Genomic DNA, 21,444 nt, shown 5'->3' with positions numbered 1-21,444 from the left:
TAAAGGAACAGCGAAAAGAGATTGAATAACAACCTTACCCTCAACACAGACAAGAAGAAGGAGATGATAGTGGACATGAGGAAGGAGAGGAGACCTCACCGGCCACTGTTCATCCGAGGGCTTGAAGTGGAGAGGGTGAGCAGCATTAAATACCTGGGCGTCTACATCAATGAGGACCTCACTTGGACACTTAACACCACACAGCTGGTCAAGAGGGCTCAACAGTGGCTGTACTTTCTGAGGAGTCTGAGGAAGTTTAGTATATTGACTAAGATCCTCAGCAACTTTTACAGCTGCATTGTTGAGAGCATCTTGACCAGCTGCATCACCATGTGGTATGGCAACACTACTGCTATGGACTGCAAACGCCTGCCGAGAGTGGTAAAGACTACTGAGAAGATCACCAGGACCCCACTGCCCTCTCTGCAGAGCATCTACAACTGCAGAGTCCGCAAGAGAACTGCCTCAATCCTCTGGGACCCCCAACACAAACTGTTCACACTTCTACCCTCAGGCAGGAGGTACAGACGTATTAAATGCAGGACTTCCAGGCTAAAGAACTCTTTCTTTCCCAAGGCCATTAGACTCCTAAATAACTGACTGGAGTTTTTAACCGTGGTGCACTTCATTCTATCGACCTGACACAACTGTATTGGACTTGTCCATCACACACCTACCTGCACATTACACTTTATATTCTATTCTGTTTTTATACTTGATGCTGCCTCCGTTACTTATTATCTATCTACTACTTATTATTTATGTTTATCTTTATACATTGGTTTTGTCGTTTGGTGTGGACAGCAAAGAATGAATTTCATTGTACAGGGAAACATGTTTCCTTACTATGCACAAGACAATGAACTTTGAACTTGAACTTTAAGTCTGAGACTTGTAGATTGTCTAATTCGTGTTGCCATCAGGGAAAAGTAGTGTTTCTTTCCAATGAAGAGGCGTATCCGCGAGAGTTAAAAGATTTGTTGTTTGGTGAAAGTGAAATCCACATATCCACAAAGCCATAGAAGTTGCTGGTGTGTAGCGCAGGCCTGGGGGGTTGGCGAGCGGACCGAGCAGGGGGCAAAGCCCATCCATCCATTATCCAACCCGCTATATCCTAACTACAGGGTCACGGGGGTCTGCTGGAGCAAATACCAGCCAACATAGGGAGCAAGGCAGGAAACAAACCCCGGGCAGGACGCCAGCCCACCGCAGACCTAAGGAATCAGTTACCTTTTCACACAGGTTGTTAGATAACATTATTATTTATATATATATTAAACAGCAATTAGAAATGGTATTCATCTAATATCACATTTTGTCTAAAGATCTGAAGCCATTAATTTTGACAAATATACAAAAATCGAGAATATTAGGAAGGGACAAAGGCTTTTTCAAAACACCAAAAACTATCTGTACTACAATCAGCATGAAATAGGTATAGGGTACAAAGCTGAGGTTCACGGCACCTAAACAGGGGTGTCAGATTTGTGTCTAAAATGGCCTGTAAGGTATTGTTTGATCTTGCATTTGAAGATATTGTACAAGTTAAAGGAAAGTAAGAAATCAGAAAAGAAAATTAGTCTTTAGTTATTTTAAAAATGAGTTCTTCACAGAGAATTCTGGGATTTCCGGAGTCTACCCTTCACAGGAATTATTGATTAAGAGATAGAAATCCACCATTATTGCAGTAAGATTTGAAAAATGCACCAAAACGAAGAGTTGCAATCCCAATTAGTGTACGTTTATTTTTGATACACCACACTGTATAGACAAGTTCTTGAATGAATAAAAAATACACATTAATATTGTTGGTGGTGGAGTGGTTAGTACTGCTACGTCATGAGCTCATATCTAGCCATGGTCATTGCCTGGATGGGGATTGTCGTACCTATTTATGTAAGGGGTATTCCTCTGGGTGCTCTGTATTTCCTACAATATTCGATTAACCACTGACACTAAGTTGAGCCTTTATGAGATGAGCGAGAGAGGACTGACTCCTGTCCTGCATGCAATGTTACTAGTACTGGCTGCACTTCCTATTGACCATGAAATGGAATAACTGCATTTGGTAAAGGTTAGCTAGGTGGAAAATCACATTAATCCTAATTCAGTCTATTCAGTGCTTTGAATCAAAGGAAGGTTAAAATATTCAAAAGTCTGTATTATTTTGCTCTTCCTTACATTTTTAATGTTTTCCTTGGCTTTTCCCAGGTACCAAAACCTGTACTGAATAGCCTTTTATAGGGTGAGAACATCCTGTTTAATATCTTTACAGTCTTCAGTAATAAAGTAGTAAATGATTTCCGGGTTAATTCAGACAGAGGCCATTTATCTGTTCTCATCCTCTTAGATCTGAGTGTAGCATTCATTACCATTGATCACAATATTCTTAGAAATCGCCTTAGTCAATGGGTGGGCCTCACTGGCAATGTCTTAAATTGGTTTGAGATTTTTTTATCAGGTAGAAAATGCTTTGTTAGTTGTGATAATTATACTTTGAAGACATATGATATTCTAAATGGTGTTCCACAAGGACTCCATTCCTGGGTCCACTGCTGTTTTCGATTTACATGCTTCCATTAGGTCAGATTATCCCAAGGCATAACGTGAGCTACCACAGCTATGCTAATGACACACAGCTGTATTTATCAATAGCGCCTGATGACCCCGACTCTCTTGATTCACTGACACAATGTCTTACTTGTGCTTCTAAATGGATGAGTAGTAATTTTCTCAAACTAAATATGGAGAAAACAGAAATCTTAGTGATTGGCAAAAATGGATATAATGAAGGAATTAGAAATAAACTTGATCCATTAGGCTTGAAAGTCAAGATGGAGGTAAAGAATTTAGGGGTAATTACCTGAATTTTAAATCACATATTAATCAGATTACTAGGACAGCATTTTTTCACTAAAGAAATATAGCAAAAGTTACACTTCTTATAACTTTGCAAGATGCTGAAAAATGAGTTCACACTTTTGTTTTCAGTCGGCTTGATTACTGTAACGCACTCCTCTCAGGACTACCCAAGAAAAGACATCAATCGATTGCAACAAGTGCAAAATGCAGCTGCTAGAATCTGAACTAGGAAAAGAGAATCCAAGCACATCTCTCCAGTTTTGATGTCACTACATTGGTTACCTGTGCCATTGATAAATTGACTTGAATACTGCTTATGGTTTACAAAGCCTTAAATAATCTCACGCCATCCTATATTTCAGAATGTCTTCCTCCTTACACTCCAAATTATAATCTTAGATCTTCAAATGAGGGTCTGCTTATGATTCCAAGAGATAAACTTAAATGAAGTGGTGAGGCTGCCTTTTGCTGTTATGCACCCAAAACATGGAATAGCTTACCGATAGAAATTCGCCAGGCTAATACAGTGGAGCACTTTAAAAAACTGCTAAAAACACATTATTTTAACATGGCCTTCTTATAGCTTAATTTTAGTGTAAACCTGATATTCTATATATGCATTTAATTATTATTTTCCACAATCCGTACTAACCAGTACTTTCTCTGCTGTTCTTTTCTCCGTTTGTTCTGTGGTGTCGATATGCGCCACCACCACCTGATCAAAGCACCGTGATGTCTCTCCATTGATGGATTGAAGGCCAGAGGCCCACATGACCAGCATCATCTAATTCTTCCACATGAAACCTGAAAACCATGAGGACTTTTTGAGATCATTGATGTTAGGTAGGATGCCTAGTGTGGACTGGGTGGACTTGTGGCCTCAGAACCCCTGCAGATTTTGTTTTTTTTTTTCCAGCCATTTGGAGGTTTTTTTTTTCTATCCTCCATGGCCATTGGACCATACTTTATTCTTGGGTACTTATTATTGCCTAATCTTATTTTTATATTTTTATTTTTTTGTAAACTTTTCTCTCTTTATCTTGTAAAGCACTTTGAGCTACATCATTTGTATGAAAATGTGCTATAGAAATAAATGTTGTTGTTGTTATTCTTCTTACAACATCATTAAACCATACGATCCAGAACGTCATCTTGATCATTCCATTTTTGTTTTATATTTAGAAAAATGCAGTTTTACAATTACAAATACAATTTTATTCATTGACTAATTCACTTACTCAGTTTAGAATGACAGAGAAATAATGTTAATCCTAGCAGCAGCATGAAATATCGAACGATTTCCAATAAACACATGCATGTTTAGAAATGAGAAGGAGCAACTTGGATGTTTGTGGACAGCTTGCATAGTCAAACTTTGCTTATTAAATTTCATGTTAAATGTGTAATTAAAGTTTCCATTTCACAGAGCACATTTCAATGCATGCATATTTTATTGGTCAAATGTCTGTTATATACTGTACATAATAAGGAGATGCGAGAGGAAATGACAACAGGGAGACGTCAAAGGGTTGGAAACCAGCTGGGATCCCATTTAATTTGTACAAAACAGAATGAAGAAATTGAAGAAAGAAAAGTTATCTTGGATGTCCTTCAGTGCCTCCTTCTCAGGAAAAGGGTTTAAATTGCTCTGTGCTGCGGAACTTAGTTGAGTTCTGTTGCTAGTCCAGAAATGAATACTGATATTGCTTTTTAAGTTTCCCAGGGGGCAGAAAAGGCAAAACCCTCGGCCACAGTAGTGGCCATTGTGTGACTCGTCCTCTTGCCTACTAGTTAAGAATTATTTCATCCTCTGTTAGTGCGTTGACTGTCAAAACTCTCTGTGTTTCCTTTGGTCAGTCACTTCAAGGTTCCATAGTCCTCTAAATGACCCCATCCTAGAGTATATTGTATATTGTCTCAGCCCTCTTTTTTGATTTTCTCTTCCTCTCTTTCCTTTGATATCTTCTTCTAATGTGATCTGCATCATGTTCAGTGCCAACCTTCTCATAATATGTCTTGCAAAATTCTGGATAAGAGTTTGTGTAGCCAGAACCTTTGTGTTGTTTAATTTGTGCTTCTATACAATTTTTCTGTAAGACTTAAATACATGTATCCCTTTGTTGGAGTCTGGAGTCAATGTCTCGTACTCATTTGTGATCATCAAGAATAAATAGCACTGAAGCATCCCCTTTATTGGGAGTAAGTGTAGATCTCCATTCATAGGCTGTTTTCTCTCTTTTCAAATATGTTATTATTTCATTAAACTCCTTCCATCTTTTGTGATACAGTAATCCCTCGCTATATCATGCTTCGCCTTTCGCGGCTTCACTCTATCACAGATTTTATATGTAAGCATATTTAAATATATATCGCGGATTTTTTGCTGGTTCGCGGATTTCTGCGGACAATGGGTCTTTTAATTTCTTGTACATGCTTCCTCAGTTGGTTTGCCCAGTTGATTTCATACAAGGGACGCTATTGGCAGATGGCTGAGAAGCTACCCAACTTACTTTTCTCTCTCTCTCTCTTGCGCTGACTTTCTCTGATCCTGACGGAGGGGGTGTAAGCAGGGGGGCTGTTCGCACACCTAGACGATACGGACGCTCGTCTAAAAATGCTGAAAGATTATCTTCACGTTGCTACCTTCTGTGCAGCTGCTTCGTGAAGCGACATGCTGCACGGTGCTTCGCATACTTAAAAGCTTGAAGGGCACGTATTGATTTTTGACTGTTTGTTTTTCTCTGTCTCTCTCTATCTGTCTGTCTCTCTCTCTTTCTCTGCTCCTGACGGAGGGGGTGTGAGCTGCCGCCTTCAACAGCTTTGTGCCGCGTTGCTTCGCATACTTAAAAGCCAAACAGCCCTATTGATTTGTTTGCTTTCCTCTCACTTTCTAACAGTCTGTGCTCCTGACGCGCACTCCTTTGAAGAGGAAGATATGTTTGCATTCTTTTAATTGTGAAACGGAACTGTCATCTCTGTGTTGTCATGGAGCACAGTTTAAACATTTGAAAAAGAGACAAATGTTTGTTTGCAGTGTTTGAATAACGTTCCTGTCTCTCTACAACCTCCTGTGTTTCTGCGCAAATCTGTGACCCAAGCATGACAATATAAAAATAACCATATAAACATATGGTTTCTACTTCGCGGATTTTCTTACTTCGCGGGTGGCTCTGGAACGCAACCCCCGCGATGGAGGAGGGATTACTGTATTTATAATGTTTAACAAGTCCCAAGTTTTTATCCACTTTCATTACAAATTGTTTTATATAATCCCACAGAACCATCCTTACAGTGCTCTTCTTAAGTTCAGTTACATTCTGCATGTTTTTTACCATCTTCCGCCATTTTGCACCACATCACTAAAAGGCATCTCTACTTAAGGGGGCACAGTGAAAGCACATGTTATTCTAGTATTGGGGTTCAAATTAAGAAAACGATGCTTTGCTCATGATTCTTTTTGTTAGGGACTTGTAGTTATATTAGAAAAGAATTGTGAACTTTGTCAATGTCTTTTTTGACCTCAAATTTTGAATAAAGATTATTAAGTGACTAGTTTGTGAACCTTCCTAGTAATAGACTCCAGCCCATTTCTTGAGCACTCCTCTACCTGCAGTCTAGTGACCCCTTTGTTTCTTGATCACACCAACCATAAACAATATATTTATTATGACATGAAACCTCCATGTGAAATCAAGAGCTGGTGAATATTAGTTTCTACAGCCTAACAAAGATACTGTAGTTTATCTTTTTCCATTTCAATCTTCTTCTCCAGGCTATAAGGATCAGCTCCTAGGCTTTCTTTTTGTTTTGACGTATTTTTAATAGAAATAACTTATTATCAGCAAACACCCTGAACTCTTCAACTTACAGTACTTATAAGGTTGTCATTTTCTCATTGACCTTTTCCCTCGTTCCTTCCTTGTCATTCCCTTATCAGTCACAGGCAATCACAGGCAATGACTTGCATACAGTATGCTTCATAAGATACATACTCTTGTATCATGCCACTTTATTATTAAAACACAAAGTCTACTACAACACAAAGTGAAATTAATACATTCAGGTAAGAATTTTCACTAATGTATTCTGTACATATGATAATATTTATATGACTAGAAACACACTCTAAATGTTTTAAACTGAAGGCTCTGCAGTACTGTACTTTACAACCAAAAATGGACACCCTTGAACTATAAAATGGAATATATTGTTTCTGGATTTGATTTTTATGATAATTTTTTGTGTATCATAAGAAAAACAGAAATCATCAGTATTTCCAATAACAGTAATATTACAAATGAATAACTTAGCCCATAAAATTTACCTGAAGCTGTTCCAATAACTTTGCTTTGGGCTCCACTTGATGCTTCTCACAACTCTGCTTATAGGAAGTTATAATCCCTTGCAATGTTAGGTTGCTGACTGAAAAAAAAAAAAACAGTACGAGAATTAAATTTGTTTTACAAGACATTGCACGTCTCAGTTTGTTTGTTATTAATATAAAATGATGTACTCGTGGATGCTACACATTTTGTTTAACTGATAATAGCTGACAGGAAATCTGAATCTAAAGAAAGAAAGAAAGAAAGAAGGAATTGAATGGAGTGTGTGCCACTATTACAAGGAAGCCTTTGTAAGGTATGTTAATTATAATAAACCTTGCATCTGCACCTAGGACTTGTGTCTGTGTGGTTGTACCTGGGGTTAGGGGGGCTGCAATGCCTCCTATTAGTCACAATATATAGTTTATAATTTCAAAATGGAATAAGAATCTGAAAATCTAACAACATCACATTAAAGTTCGATGAATTCTGGAAACAATGATACCAAACATATATATGTAGATTTTAAAATAAGCCCGATTTAAAGCATGACAAAAACATGACATAAAATCGGTGCACAAAATCATTGCACTTTTATATACTGTATATTGTTCCTCCATACTTGGGCAGTACTGTTTTGGACTCTAACCTGTACACATTGTACAGGAATTTAAGCCTTTTGCAACCTGGGAAACTATACGGGTGGCTGCCCCAAACCAGCTATTTCTTTCACTATATATATATATATATATATATATATATATATATATATATATATCATGATATATATATATATATATATATATATATATATATATATATATATTGTGGCATACGGCTGACATTGTACCCAGCCGGGTGCTTATAAAAGGGGCCGCCTCCCTTCATTGAGGGCTGGAGTCAGGTGAGGAGAAGGACGAGGTCTGGGAGGAGGCAAGGAAGCGGCCTGAAGAGAGAGAGAAGGAATAGTGAAAGGCCTGGACTTTGGGGGAGTCTTGGGGTTGTGTGGCACTTTAAGACTGTAAATATTAGTTGTAAAATAAACGTGTGGTGGTGTTTCAACATGTCTGCTTGTCTGTGTCCGGAGCTCGTTCCACAATAAATATATTCAAAATATTTGGTTAGTAAGTTACTTTAGATAAGTTAATAGAATGGTAAACGGAAAGAAGGAAATAATTCTATATTGAGTCTGCTGAAAAGCAAGCAACAAGTTTCTTGATTTGAGTTTAACCTTTTGGGATATACAGTACTGTGCAAAAGTTTTAGTCAGGTGTGAAAAAATGCTGTAAACAAAGAATGCTTTCAGAAATATAAATAATGATTGTTTATTGTTATCAATTTACAGAATGCAAAGTGAGCGAACAAAAGAAAAATCTAAATCAAATCAATATTTGGTGTTACTACCTTTTGCCTTCAAACCAGCATCAATTCTTATAGGTCCACTTGCACAAAGTCAGGGATTTTGTAAGATTCTTGTCAGGTGTCTGATCAACCAATTCTACCAAACAGGTGCTAATGATCATCAATGTCACACGTAGGTTGAAACACAGTCATTAACTGAAACAGAAACAGCTTCAAACTGGGTGAGGAACAGCCAAACTCTGCTACCAAGGTGAGGTTGTGGAAGACAGTTTCATGTCATGGCAAGATTGAGCACAGCAACAAGACACAAGGTAGTTCTACTGCATCAGCAAGGTCTCTCCCAGACAAAGATTTCAAAGCAGACTGGGGTTTCAAGATGTGCTGTTCAAGCTCTTTTGAAGAAGCACAAAGAAACAGGCAACGTTGAGGATCGTAGACGCAGTGGTCGGCCAAGGAAACTTAGTGCAGCAGATGAAAGACACATCAAGCTTATTACCCTTCGAAATCGAAAGATGTCCAGCAGTGCCATCAGCTCAGAACTGGCAGAAACCAGTGGGACCCAGGTACACCCATCTACTGTCTGGAGAAGTCTGGCCAGAAGTGGTCTTCATGGAAGAGTTGCAGCCAAAAAGCCATACCTCCGACGTGGAAACAAGGCCAAGCGACTTAAGTATGCACGAAAACATAGGAACTGGGGTGCGGAAAAATGGCAGCAGGTGCTCTGGACTAATGAGTCAAAATTTGAAATATTTGGCTGTAGCAGAAGGCAGTTTGTTCATCGAAGGGCTGGAGAGCGGTACAATAATGAGTGTCTGCAGGCAACAGTGAAGCATGGCGGAGGTTCCTTGAATGTTTGGGGCTGCATTTCTGCAAATGGAGTTGGAGATTTGGTCAGGATTAATGGTGTTCTCCATGCTGAGAAATACAGGTAGATACTTATCCATCATGCAATACCATCAGGGAGGCGTATGATTGGCCCCAAATGTATTCTTCAGCAGGACAACGACCCCAAACATACAGCCAAAGTCATTAAGAACTATCTTCAGCGTAAAGAAGAACAAGAAGTCCTGGAAGTGATGGTATGGCCCCCACAGAGCCCTGATCTCAACATCATCGAGTGTGTCTGGGATTACATGAAGAGACAGAAGGATGTGAGGAAGCCTACATCTGCAGAAGATCTGTGGTTAGTTCTCCAAGATGTTTGGAACAACCTACCAGCCGAGTTCCTTCAAAAACTGTGTGCAAGTGTACTTAGAAGAATTGATGCTGTTGTGAAGGCAAAGGGTGGTCACACCAAATATTGATTTGATTTAGATTTCTCTTTTGTTCATTCACTGCATTTTGTTGATTGATGAAAATAAATGATTAACACTTCCATTTTTGAAAGCATTCTTTGCTTACAGCATTTTTTCACACCTGCCTAAAACTTTTGCACAGTACTACTTTGTGAGAACTTTGTTACACAGATTCAATACTTTCATTTAATGGAGATCTCATTGGCCATAACTAGAGCTTATAGCCAGCCCCATAAAAACTTTCCTAAAGATCTAAGAATCTTCACTTCAAGTTAAAATTAACAATAAAATGTCATGCCTTCACTGTGTTTATGTATTTTCCTGATAGAAAGAAAAGGGAAAGGGGAGAGATGTTCCTCTCTTTAGTCTGACCCCTTTTCCAGATTGGTGTTTGCAGGCTACAAAAGGCTTAGCAGTAGTGCATATGTGTGAGAACCGTCAACACTGCTTTAAAGGATATGGCAGAGGAAAGTTCTTGTTAATCACAAAAACAAAAAAGACAACAGTGATAATCATATGCAATACTAATGTGTTTGTTAAAAAAGGCGATTCCAACAGTTATAAACCAACAAAACAGCAATGTTTAAACACCAGAGTCTTGGAGATAGCTATGTAAATATCAAATGTTTGGCTAGTAAACAGAAAGAAATGCTGCAACTGAAAAAACACACATATTTAAAGCCATTCACAAACATCTGAAGAACATGAGCTCAATGGAAATTCTTACTAGGACTCACATACTTTCTTGTGGTTTGCTGTTTTTTGGTCTTCTTTTACAATTGATGAGAGAATTTTTAAACCTCAATTAATCTACTAAGCTCAGTAAAAAAAAAAACCAGGAATTCTAATAGATAACAAATGGATTCAGAAATCAGTCAGGCTCCTTCACTGTCTGCACACTTCATTGCATTATAGATTTAATTTTAAATTAATATAAATTTATATATTTCGCCGATCAGTCTATCATTCTATAACCCATAACGACAAAGTAAGGTTTCCAAATTTATTAAAAGCCAAAAACTGAAATTTCTCATTCACTTAAGTAATCAGATCCATACTTCAGTACTTTGTAGAGGCTTATTGAGCACCAATTACAGCTTTACATCTTGGGTAAGTCTCTACAGGCTTTGCACACCTGGATTTGAACAGTTTATTTCTTCCTTCCTGGCAGATCCTCTCCAGTTCCGTTGGACTGAATTTGAAGCGTCTGTAAACGGCCATCTTCAGGTCTCTTCACAGATGTTCTATGGGTTTTCTCGTCCCAAATGCACTCCAGCGTTGTCTTGACCACATGCTTCAGGTCATTGTTGTGCAGAAAGTTGAACCGTCATCCCAGTCCGAGGTCATATGCACTTTGTAGAAGTTTTTCATTCCAAGACCTCTCTGTATTTGGATACATTCAGCTTTTTCTCAATTCTGACAAATCTTACTGTCCCTGTTACTGAGTGGCACCCCATAGCATGATGCTGCCACCACCAGGCTTCAACATCAGGATGGATTTAGGTAGATGATGAGCAGTACCTGGTCTTCTCTAGACACAGTGCTAGGAGTTCTGCAATAATACATTTTATTTATACAGGGCGCCTTTCTGAGAACTCAAGGACACCGAACAAACAATAAATAAAAGACACAATTATAAACAACTCAAAACATCAGAAAATCTAAAAAAAATTAAAACCAAACAAAACCACTGTAATCATAAAGAAAAAGCCATTTCAAACAGATGCGTTTTAAGTTTACATTTGAAGGATGAATATGATTTGATATTTCTAAGCTTGGTAGGTAATGAATTCCAGAGCTTGGGAGCAGAACGGCTGAATGCTCCGCTCCCCATGGTGGTTAGACGGGCAAGAGGGACGGTCAGATGGATGGAGGAACAGGATCTAAGGTTACGGCAACATGATGAAGGTCAGACAGATATGGAAGGGCGAGGGTATGAATGGCCTTAAATGTTAATAGCAAAATCTTAAAATCAGTTCGAAACTTAATCGGAAGTCAATGAAGCTGCTGCAAGACCGGAGTAATATGGTGAATAGATGAGGTTCGAGTAATGATGCGTGCTGCAGAATTCTGGACTAACTGAAGCTTATGAAGAGATTTATTAGGGAGACCAAAGAGGAGTGAATTGCAGTAGTCCAGCCGAGAAGTAACAAGACTATGAACAAGAATGGCAGTGGTATGAGGAGTGAGGGAGGGGCGAATGCGATTAATATTACATAGGTGGAAGTAAGCACACCGGGTGATGTTATTAATGTGAGACTGGAAGGATAGAGTACTGTCGAGGATGACACCCAGACTCTTGACCTGAGGTGATGGGGAAACAACAGAGTTATCAATAATAAGAGAAAGATTATTGGTTTTGGATAATGATGATTTTGAACCAATGAGGAGAACCTCCGTTTTGTCACAGTTTAATTTGAGAAAATTCGAAGAGAACCAGGATTTAATATCAGCAATTCAGCAATAAGAGTTCAAATTTTATTTCATTAGACCATACAATCTTTTTCCTCATGCTCTCAAAGTCATTTAAATGCAATTTGGCAAACTCCAAGCAGGCTGTCATATGCCTTTTACTCAAGGGTGGCTTCGACCTAGCGTGATTGATGGAGTGCTGCTTAGATGGCCACCTTCTGGCAGGGTATCCCATTTCAGCAAAGCATTTCTGAAGCTCTGTTAGAGTGACCATTGGGGTCTTAGTCACCTTCCTGTCCAAGGCCCTTCTTGCCCAGTTACTCAGTTTGGCCGAGTGGCCATCTCTTAGAAGAGTCTTGGTGGTTCAAAACTTCTTCCATTTCAAAATAATTGAGGTCAATGTGCTACTGAGACCACTCAAAGCTTTAGAAATGGTTTTATAACCTTGCTCTGATCTACGCCTCACCACAATTAGATCACGGAGGTCTACGGAGAGTTCCTTGGACTTCATGGCTTGGTTTTTGAGCTGACATGCAGTATGAATTGTGGAATCTTTCTAAAAGATGTCCAGTCAATTCAGTTTGCCACAGATGGACTCCAATGAAGTCCTAGACATCTGACGAATAATTAAAGCAAACAGGAAGTACCTGTTCCCAATTTGGAGTGACACAGCAAGGGGTCTGAATGCTTAGAGATAAGAGATATTTCAGCTTTTGATTTTTATTAAATTTATAATCCTTTCTGAATACATGTTTCATATTGTCATTATTGGCTATTGACTCAAGATCAACGGTGATATAGCAATGTACCAATTAACATTAAACCCATAACACAAAAACGTGTGCTTGGATAAAGAGGTCTGAATAGTTTTTTAATCTGCTCTATAAACACATCCCAACAGGAGGTAATTAGTCTCTCTTTAGGAACTGTCAAAGGTTGACTGTGAGTAATGGATATTTGCTCCCCAATTGCTAGCATGAGAAAAAGTAGGCAGGAAAGTCCATCTATCAAGGAACTCATGTTGTGGAAAGCCTATCCCAGATGCACTGGGTGCAATACATGAACTGGCCTTGTACTGGGAGTCAGTCCAGTGCAGGGCACATTCACTCACAGATCCAGCCACATCAATGTAGATTTGCCAGTTGACCCAATCAGAGATAGAAGAAAAACCACAGTATGTGGAGTACAGCACACAGAAAATGTTAGAACATGACGACCCCCCAGAGACTAGATCAGGATTTGAAACCATTATCTGCGAGCTGTAAGGCAACTGCACTAGCAACTGGGAAACAGGACTGATCTATAATAATAAAAGGCAAAGCCCTCACTGACTGACTGACTGACTGACTGACTCACTCATCACTAATTCTCCAACTTCCCGTGTAGGTGGAAGGCTGAAATTTGGCAGGCTCATTCCTTACAGCTTACTTACAAAAGTTAGGCAGGTTTCATTTCGAAATTCAAAGCGTAATGGTCATAACTGGAACATATTTTTTGTCCATACACTGTAATGGAGGAGGCGGAGTCACGTATCGCGTCATCACGCCTCCTACGTAATCAAGTGAACTAAAAACAAGGAAGACATTTACAGCACGAGTCACACGCGGGAACGAAGGTAAATGACGTTAATTTTTGACTGTCTTTTAATACTGTGTAAGCATACATATTAACACATGTGCAATTAAACGTGTGCATTTACGGGGTGATTTCTCAGGCTTAAAACCTCACCTTTTATCATACGCGGGAAGAAAGGTAACTGACGTTGTTCACTGTCTTTTAATACTGTGTAACCATACATATTAACACATGTCCAATTAAACGTGTGCATTTACGGGGTGATTTCTCAGGCTTAAAATCTCGCCTTTTACTAAAAAGGTAAATGCAAAACTATTTTCAATCAGTTTATTGAAACGCTCCCGTTAAGGATTGCAATAACATATTCGCGAGATAAAAGAACGAAGTAGGGGGAAATGGAGGAACAGCCGCAAACAGCGAAGAGCAAAAAATTAATTAAACAATTGAGAACGGAGCGAGTTAAGCATACAAGCATGTTCATAAGGGAAACAAAGCATGGTGTAAAACGTAAGTTTAAATTAAGTTTATAGAAACGCTCCCGCTGCGGATTGCAATAACATATTCGCGAGATAAAAGTTTAATGAGAAGACACGAGGTATAAACGACAGTTTGCATCACTTTGTAACAGAGTTAAAATTGCTGTAGCGAGAAACTTTTAACTGCCGGGTCTTAGCTAACATTAAATAAACCCGTGGACATCGCAACATCACACAAGAGAGTGGCTCACGTGAAGTGACTGAACGCAGCAGGAGTGATCACTTGCATTAATCAAACCTGTTCAAAAAACACATTACACAATTGATAAGGTAGGAAAAGAATATGAAACAAGGCACGGTATAAACCGTAACTTTAAGTTTATAGAAACGCTGCCATTTGCAATACCATATTCGCCCCTGCGAAGCACGGTGATTTTGCTATATATATTAAACTATTTCAACCATTGTATGATCTGCTTCTCGCAACTGAAAGAGGGCACCGTGGCAGAAGTTAGCCGACTTGCTCACCAACCACAAGCGTTACCTGGTAGGTAACCACCCATACAATCAGATTGTGAATCAGACTACGAATGCCTGCAATGTAATTACCCCGATCTACATGCTGTCAAATGAACAAACCTCACGCCGTGGCACAACGTTAGGGGCTTCGCCTCTACGTCCGAGGATCGATTCCTGTAAGGGAGTGCAGTAACTCTGTACTCCTGATGAGCACAAAATTACGGCGAAACACGTGTCGCATACTATGCATCTTCAAAGCACGGTGTAAACAGTAAGTTTAAATTGAGTTTATAGAAACGCTCCCGCTGCCCTTTGCAATACCATATTAGATGACTTTGTAACAGAGTTAAAATTGCTGGAGCGATAAATTTTTAACTGCCGGGTCATGTCGCGTGTTCTTGGGTAGGTACACCAAAAAATGTATACATTTATGCATGTAATGGGCAAACAAAAAATGTACTATACCCGAAAGCACTACAGTAGTACTCAATGTATCTTTACTTCTTAAATGTTAATGTTTTACTGTTTAATAATTTATACGATTCTTATGTTATTCAGATTCTTTTATCAAAATACCAGTAACAGCGCACTCCACGATAACGTGGAGTGAATACACTTGACATGACCATTCATAGTATTTATCCTCTTTCTCTGTACGTTTACCATTCGTTTGCTCAGAGGTTGATGCGCTTGCTGCTTAATGAGCAGCTCTTGACCCTAGCGTCCCGCTGCTTCTCTTCTTTCGTCGGCATCTTTTCCCGTTAAAAATGATTTCTTTTAAAACTTAGTACGTTTTCTTTAATTTTTCAGTTAAGCTGGCACTTAAGTCTTCAATCTGCCTCAACAATGATTAGCGAAGGTGGTAGACAATGAAAACGTCAGCCGTACGCATCCGCCACGCACGCACTGGTGCGCGCAGCTGTAAGTTGATTCTACAATAAAATAAAATAAAGATAAAAAGAGTAATAACTTGCACCACCGCTATTCAATTACACTTGCCTAACGCCTCTCCTAAGGGGAAATACTGTGGGATCTGGACATCCGTCAAAGCAGCAATCACAAGCCCGATTACAAAGCGGGAAGCTGTGATTTGTCGTCTCCCTCCCATGTAACAATCACAGCCCGTGTTGCAACGCACTATGTATGTATATGTATATATGTGTATGTGTCTGTATATGTATGTGTGTATATATATATATATATATATATGTTCATATGTGTGGGAAAGCGAATAGTAGACGTGACGTAGTATCTGTGTACCAAATTTCAAGTCAATAGGTGAAACGGTTTGCGAGCTACAGCTCATTTAAAATCCTGGACAGACAAACTAATAGCCACGGTACTGTTTTATAGAAGAACATTTTAATGTTTAATAATTTATATTTATATGCAATGTGCTTCTTATATATTACTTTATATTCTCAAATGATAATGATGTTAATGTTGTTTATATTGATTTCTATGTTATTGTAAGTGCTCTTTATTTGTGGAAAAATAAATTTGGCAATTTAACTTATTTTATACATACATTTTATTTTTTTCTCTTGCACTCACTGAGCGAATCCACTGGCTAATCAGCTATATATATATATATATATATATATATATGTATGTGTATATATATATATGTGTGTATATATATATATATATATATATATATATACAGTATATATAGATAGATATATGTGTATGTATGTAGATATACAAATATGTATATATATGTATATATGTTTATATATATGTAGATATACAAATATGTATATGTATATATATGTATATGATAGATAGATAGATAGATAGATAGATAGATAGATAGATAGATAGATAGATAGATAGATAGATAGATAGATAGATACTTTATTAATCCCAGGGGGAAATTCACATATTCCAGCAGCAAAAATATTAAATTAAAGAGTAATAAAAAATGCAGATAAAAAAACAGACAATAACTTGAATAATGTTCAACGTTTACCCCCTCTGGTGGAATTGAAGAGTCGCATAGTTTGGGGGAGGAATGATCTTCTCAGTCTGTCAGTGGAGCAGGACAGTGACAGCAGTCTGTCACTGAAACTGCTCCTCTGTCTGGAGATGACACTGTTTAATGGATGTAGTGGATTCTCCATAATTGATAGGAGCCTGCTGAGTGCCCGTTGCTCTGCTACGGATGTCAGACCGTCCAGCTCTATGCCAACAATAGAGCCTGCCTTCCTCACCAGTTTGTCCAGGCGTGAGGCATCCTTCTTCTTAATGCTGCCTCCCCAGCACACCACTGCGTAGAAGAGGGCACTCGCCACAACCATCTGATAGAACATCTGCAGCATCTTACTGCAGATGTTGAAGGATGCCAGTCTTCTAAGGAAGTACAGGCGGCTCTGTCCTTTCTTGCACAGAGAATCAGTATTGGCAGTCCAGTCTAATTTATCGTCCAGCTGTGTATATATATGTAGATATACAAATATGTATATGTATATATATGTATATGTGTCTGCATGTATTTATATATATGTTTATATATGTATATATATGTGGATGTGTATATGTATATATTTATGTATATACAGTATGTTTATGTATATATATGTTTACATAACCTCTTTAACACACTACTTCTCCGCTGCGAAGCGCGGGTATTTTGCTAGTTCTAAATAAAAATCAGAAGACCATTTTAAAATAACATGTATTGTTCAAAAAAATAACAGAATGAATTAAAAATGGCAGCAGAGTCTGGAAACAACAGAAATTGAAAGACGGTGAACATTTTGATTACATTTTTTGCACATGAAAGACGTTGATTTTTAATATTTTTTTTCTGATAAAAATATAAAGAGCCATGTGTCATACAGTTGCAAATGTTGATGCTAACTTGACACTATGAATAAGCATGAGCATGAGTATACCATCTCACTCACCCACCACCATGATGCTGTATTACAGGATAAACAGGATTCTGAGAAATTAATTCATGCATTTATTTCTAGTAGGATTGACTATTGCAAATGCTGTGTTCACTGGATGTTCAAACTGTTCTTTATACAGCCTCCAGTTAATCCAAAATGCTGCTGCAAGAATTATTACAAGAACAAGAAAATACGAACACATAACTCCAGTTCTTAAATCCTTACACTGGCTCCCGGTTAAGTTTAGGGCAGATTTCAAAATCCTCCTTTTAACATATAAAGCATTAAATGGCCAAGGTCCGGCTTACTTGTCTGAACTTATCATGACTTACAAACAAGAGCGTAAATTAAGATCTCAAGATGCCAGTCTGCTTATGATTCCAAGGATTAAAAAAATAATAACAGTGGGAGGTTGAGCTTTTAGTTAGAGGGCCCCTAAACTGTGGAGTGGTCTCAGTAGCGTAGCATGGGTGTCAGCCACCCGGGGCGGAGGAAAATTCTGCCGCCCCCTTATTTAGGTATGGTTCAAATTTTTACAAGATATTATTATTATTTATTGTGAAATTTTGCCGCCCCCTAAAAGTGCCGCCCGGGGCGGGTCGCCCCTGCCGCCCCCACTACGCTACGCCACTGAGTGGTCTGCCTGCTACTATAAGAGGTGCCCCTTCAGTCTCAGCTTTTAAATCCTGGCTGAAGACTCACTACTTCAGTTTAGCACACCCTGACTAGAGCTGCTGATTAACTGTACAGACTGCATCTCTGTTGTTAGTCATTAGCACTAAAACATAAGTAACATGATTGTTTTAATTTGTTACTAACCCTCACCTATTCTGTTTCTCTTCTCAGTACTCAAATGTGGCACTTGGTGCCACGGCCCACCTGCCAAGTTGTTTTGCCTGCCTAAGGTAAAGTCATCCCTGATGGTGGATCGCAGGAATCGTGGGTTAGAGGGGTCCTTTCATCGGATTGGCTGGCCCAGCGCTGTTTCAGCTGTGGAATGGCCAATAGTGGGAGGCAGTTTGATGGCTGAGGTCTCCAGGACTCTAAACAAATCCAAATCATATTATGGGGTATCATCTACTGTTAAATTCTGCTCAGTACTTGTAAAATTTTTATTTTTATACTATATTGAGGATTTGTTCTGTTCTGTGTATTGTTGTTGTATTGGGGGGCAAGGGGGGACATCTGTCCCCGGGCGCAGCATCCAGGGGGCGCCAAATTTCCCTTCCCCATTGCATTTTGGCAAACAGGAGGGGGCGCTGAAAACACTAGCTATGCCTCTGACCCACTGCACACCCAATCTACCTGGACAGGGGTCTCTCTTTTAACTGCCTTTCCCAAGTTTTCTTCCATTTTTTCCCTACAAGGGTTTTTTGGGAGTTTTTCCTTGTCTTCTTAGAGAGTCAAGGCTGGGGGGCTGTCAAAAGGCAGGGCCTGTTAAAGACTATTGTGGCACTTCTTGTGTGATTTTGGGCTATACAAAAATAAATTGTATTGTATTGTTTTGTATTGTATTGTATTACTGGGACAGGCTCTGACTTCTTGTAACTCTTAAATGGAGAAAGCAGGTTCACAAAATGAACATAGCCTGATGTAAAAAAGGATTGTTAATAACTGGGTATGCAATGGATTAATTATGTATGGCTATTATGTGTAAAATTAGAAATAGAATAGCTTACATTACTTTTGAGTTAATCTGTATTCTTATTATAACACAGACACTGTGCAACAAATTTCATTTGTAAGTAATGAACTGTTTTTGAGAGCTCATTTTTTATAAACTGTGTTCTACTTTGTTGACCTTAATGGTTTGTAGTCCTCATCCATTAACGGCACTTTCTTGTTTATCTTTTCAGGTTGCATGATGATTCTTTAAACTTTTCCTTCCTATTGTTCCTAGTTTGGTCTCTTGTGCCCTTTCACTTGCAAACTCACCCACACACAAAGCACACACTAGGGCCAATTTAGAATCGCCAATCCACCTAACCTGCATGTCTTTGGACTGTGGGAGGAAACCGGAGCGCCCGCAGGAAACCCACGCAGACACGGGGAGAACATGCAAACTCCACGCAGGGAGGACCCGGGAAGCGAACCCGGGTCTCGTAACTGCGAGGCAGCAGCGCTACCACTGCGCCACCGTGCCGCCGGCTTAAAAACATAATAATAATAATAATAATGCATTTTATTAGCAGTAAATCTCAAAGTGCTACATAAAAAGTTTAAACAAAGGCAAAGCAAGATAAAAACAGAGATAAAACAACAGTAATTATAGCATTTTTGTTAATAAGCTTTCATAAATAGAAAAGTCTTTAGCTGTTTTTTAAAAGAGCCCACCATCTGCTGTGTTCTCAGGCTCTCTGGTAGGACATTCCAGAGCTGTGGAGCAGCCATTGCAAAGGCTCGGTCACCCATTGTATGAAGTTTGGTTCACGAGGGGCAAAGGCAGTAGGTATTTGCAAAACGGAGGTTTCTTGCAGTGGATTGTAGTATAAGGAGTTCCTTGAGATATTGTGGAGCATTTCCATGGATACATTGGTGAGTAAACAACCATGTGAATGTCCTAAAGTGGCTGAGTCAGAGTTCAAATCTCAATCCAAATGTGAATTTGTGTCTGGACTTGTAAAATGCTGTTCACTCACAATCCTCTTGCACGCTGACAGAGCTTGAGCAGTTTTTCAAAGCAGAATGAAGAAAAAGTGTCCAGATGTGCAAAGCTGATAGAGAGAAATAGAGAAAGATCTGTCCACTGTCACACACGTGCACATAGGGGGACAGTTCACCAGCTCAAACAGTGTTATTTGTCAGCCACACTGGAGGTTGGCGCTCTCACCTGATCCTCTCTCCTCTTATTCCTCGGCACCCCAGCTGAGGACCTTGACTCTTAATGACATTACCATTGATCCTCCCACTGTTGACATCACTTCCAGCCAACTTTGATGACACCATTTCCGCTACCCAGAATTCCCCTTCCTAACTCCACCTCTTCCTCCCACCCACCATATTTATAGAGCAGTCTGAACTGTTAGTCAGTTCAGTTGTGAACTCTGCTCCTGTAAAGACGTGTTTCTTTTCATTTTACTTTTTTTTCAGTATATGGAGTGGCCATCCCCAAACCTTTTTTCTGTCTGCTGCCTGATTTTTTTATCACACTAAACAGACTCAAGGCTGTCATGGTTGCTGTCAAAGGTAAATCTAATAAATACTGGCTTAAACACTTATACAAGCAATGATTTTGTATTTTATGTTTGTAATTAGTTTCATCCGGGCGCTCCAGTTTCCTCTCATAGTGCAAGGACATGCAATTTAGGTGGGCTGACAACACTAGATCATCCCTAGTGTGTGTTTGTGTGTTCACCCTTTGATGGACTGGGCCCTGTCCAGGGATCGTTCCTGCTTTCTGCCCTATGCTTTACTGGTTTGGCTCCAGCCCCCCACAGCCCAGCTCAGATTTAAGCAGGTTTGAAAAATGGCATGGTAAGTTATATTTGTAATTAATTTAGAACACTTTGAAGAGATCTGTTTTCACTTTGACATTAAAGAGTCTGTTTCTGCTTATCAGTGTGAAAAAAAAGACATTAAATGTACTGTACCACTGCACTGCCCCACATCCCTAATTGCCATACAGAAAAGCATTTCGCCTAAGTGAGTATTTGGAAATATATTACAGAGGGTGAAATTATAACACCACATGTATCCTTGAGGCGGCAGGGTGGCACAGTGGGTA

At 39.1% G+C, this 21,444-nt stretch overlaps 1 protein-coding gene across 1 annotated transcript in view; it reads right to left on the bottom strand.

Annotated features, from left to right (window-relative positions):
* The window catches only part of si:dkey-288a3.2 (protein phosphatase 1 regulatory subunit 37), a 157,897-nt gene that overhangs the window by 134,724 nt on the left and 1,729 nt on the right, over positions 1-21,444 (bottom strand). Inside the window, exon 2 of the mRNA XM_051920019.1 lies at positions 7,187-7,284. Within this exon, the coding sequence (XP_051775979.1) occupies positions 7,187-7,284 (98 nt within the window). The remainder of the gene's footprint in view (positions 1-7,186; positions 7,285-21,444) is intronic.

Source organism: Erpetoichthys calabaricus, chromosome 16, assembly GCF_900747795.2.
Source record: "Erpetoichthys calabaricus chromosome 16, fErpCal1.3, whole genome shotgun sequence".
Taxonomy (NCBI): Eukaryota; Metazoa; Chordata; class Cladistia; order Polypteriformes; family Polypteridae; genus Erpetoichthys; species Erpetoichthys calabaricus.
The sequence above is the reverse complement of the archived record's forward strand: the minus strand, read 5'-3'. Positions and strand labels throughout refer to the sequence as shown.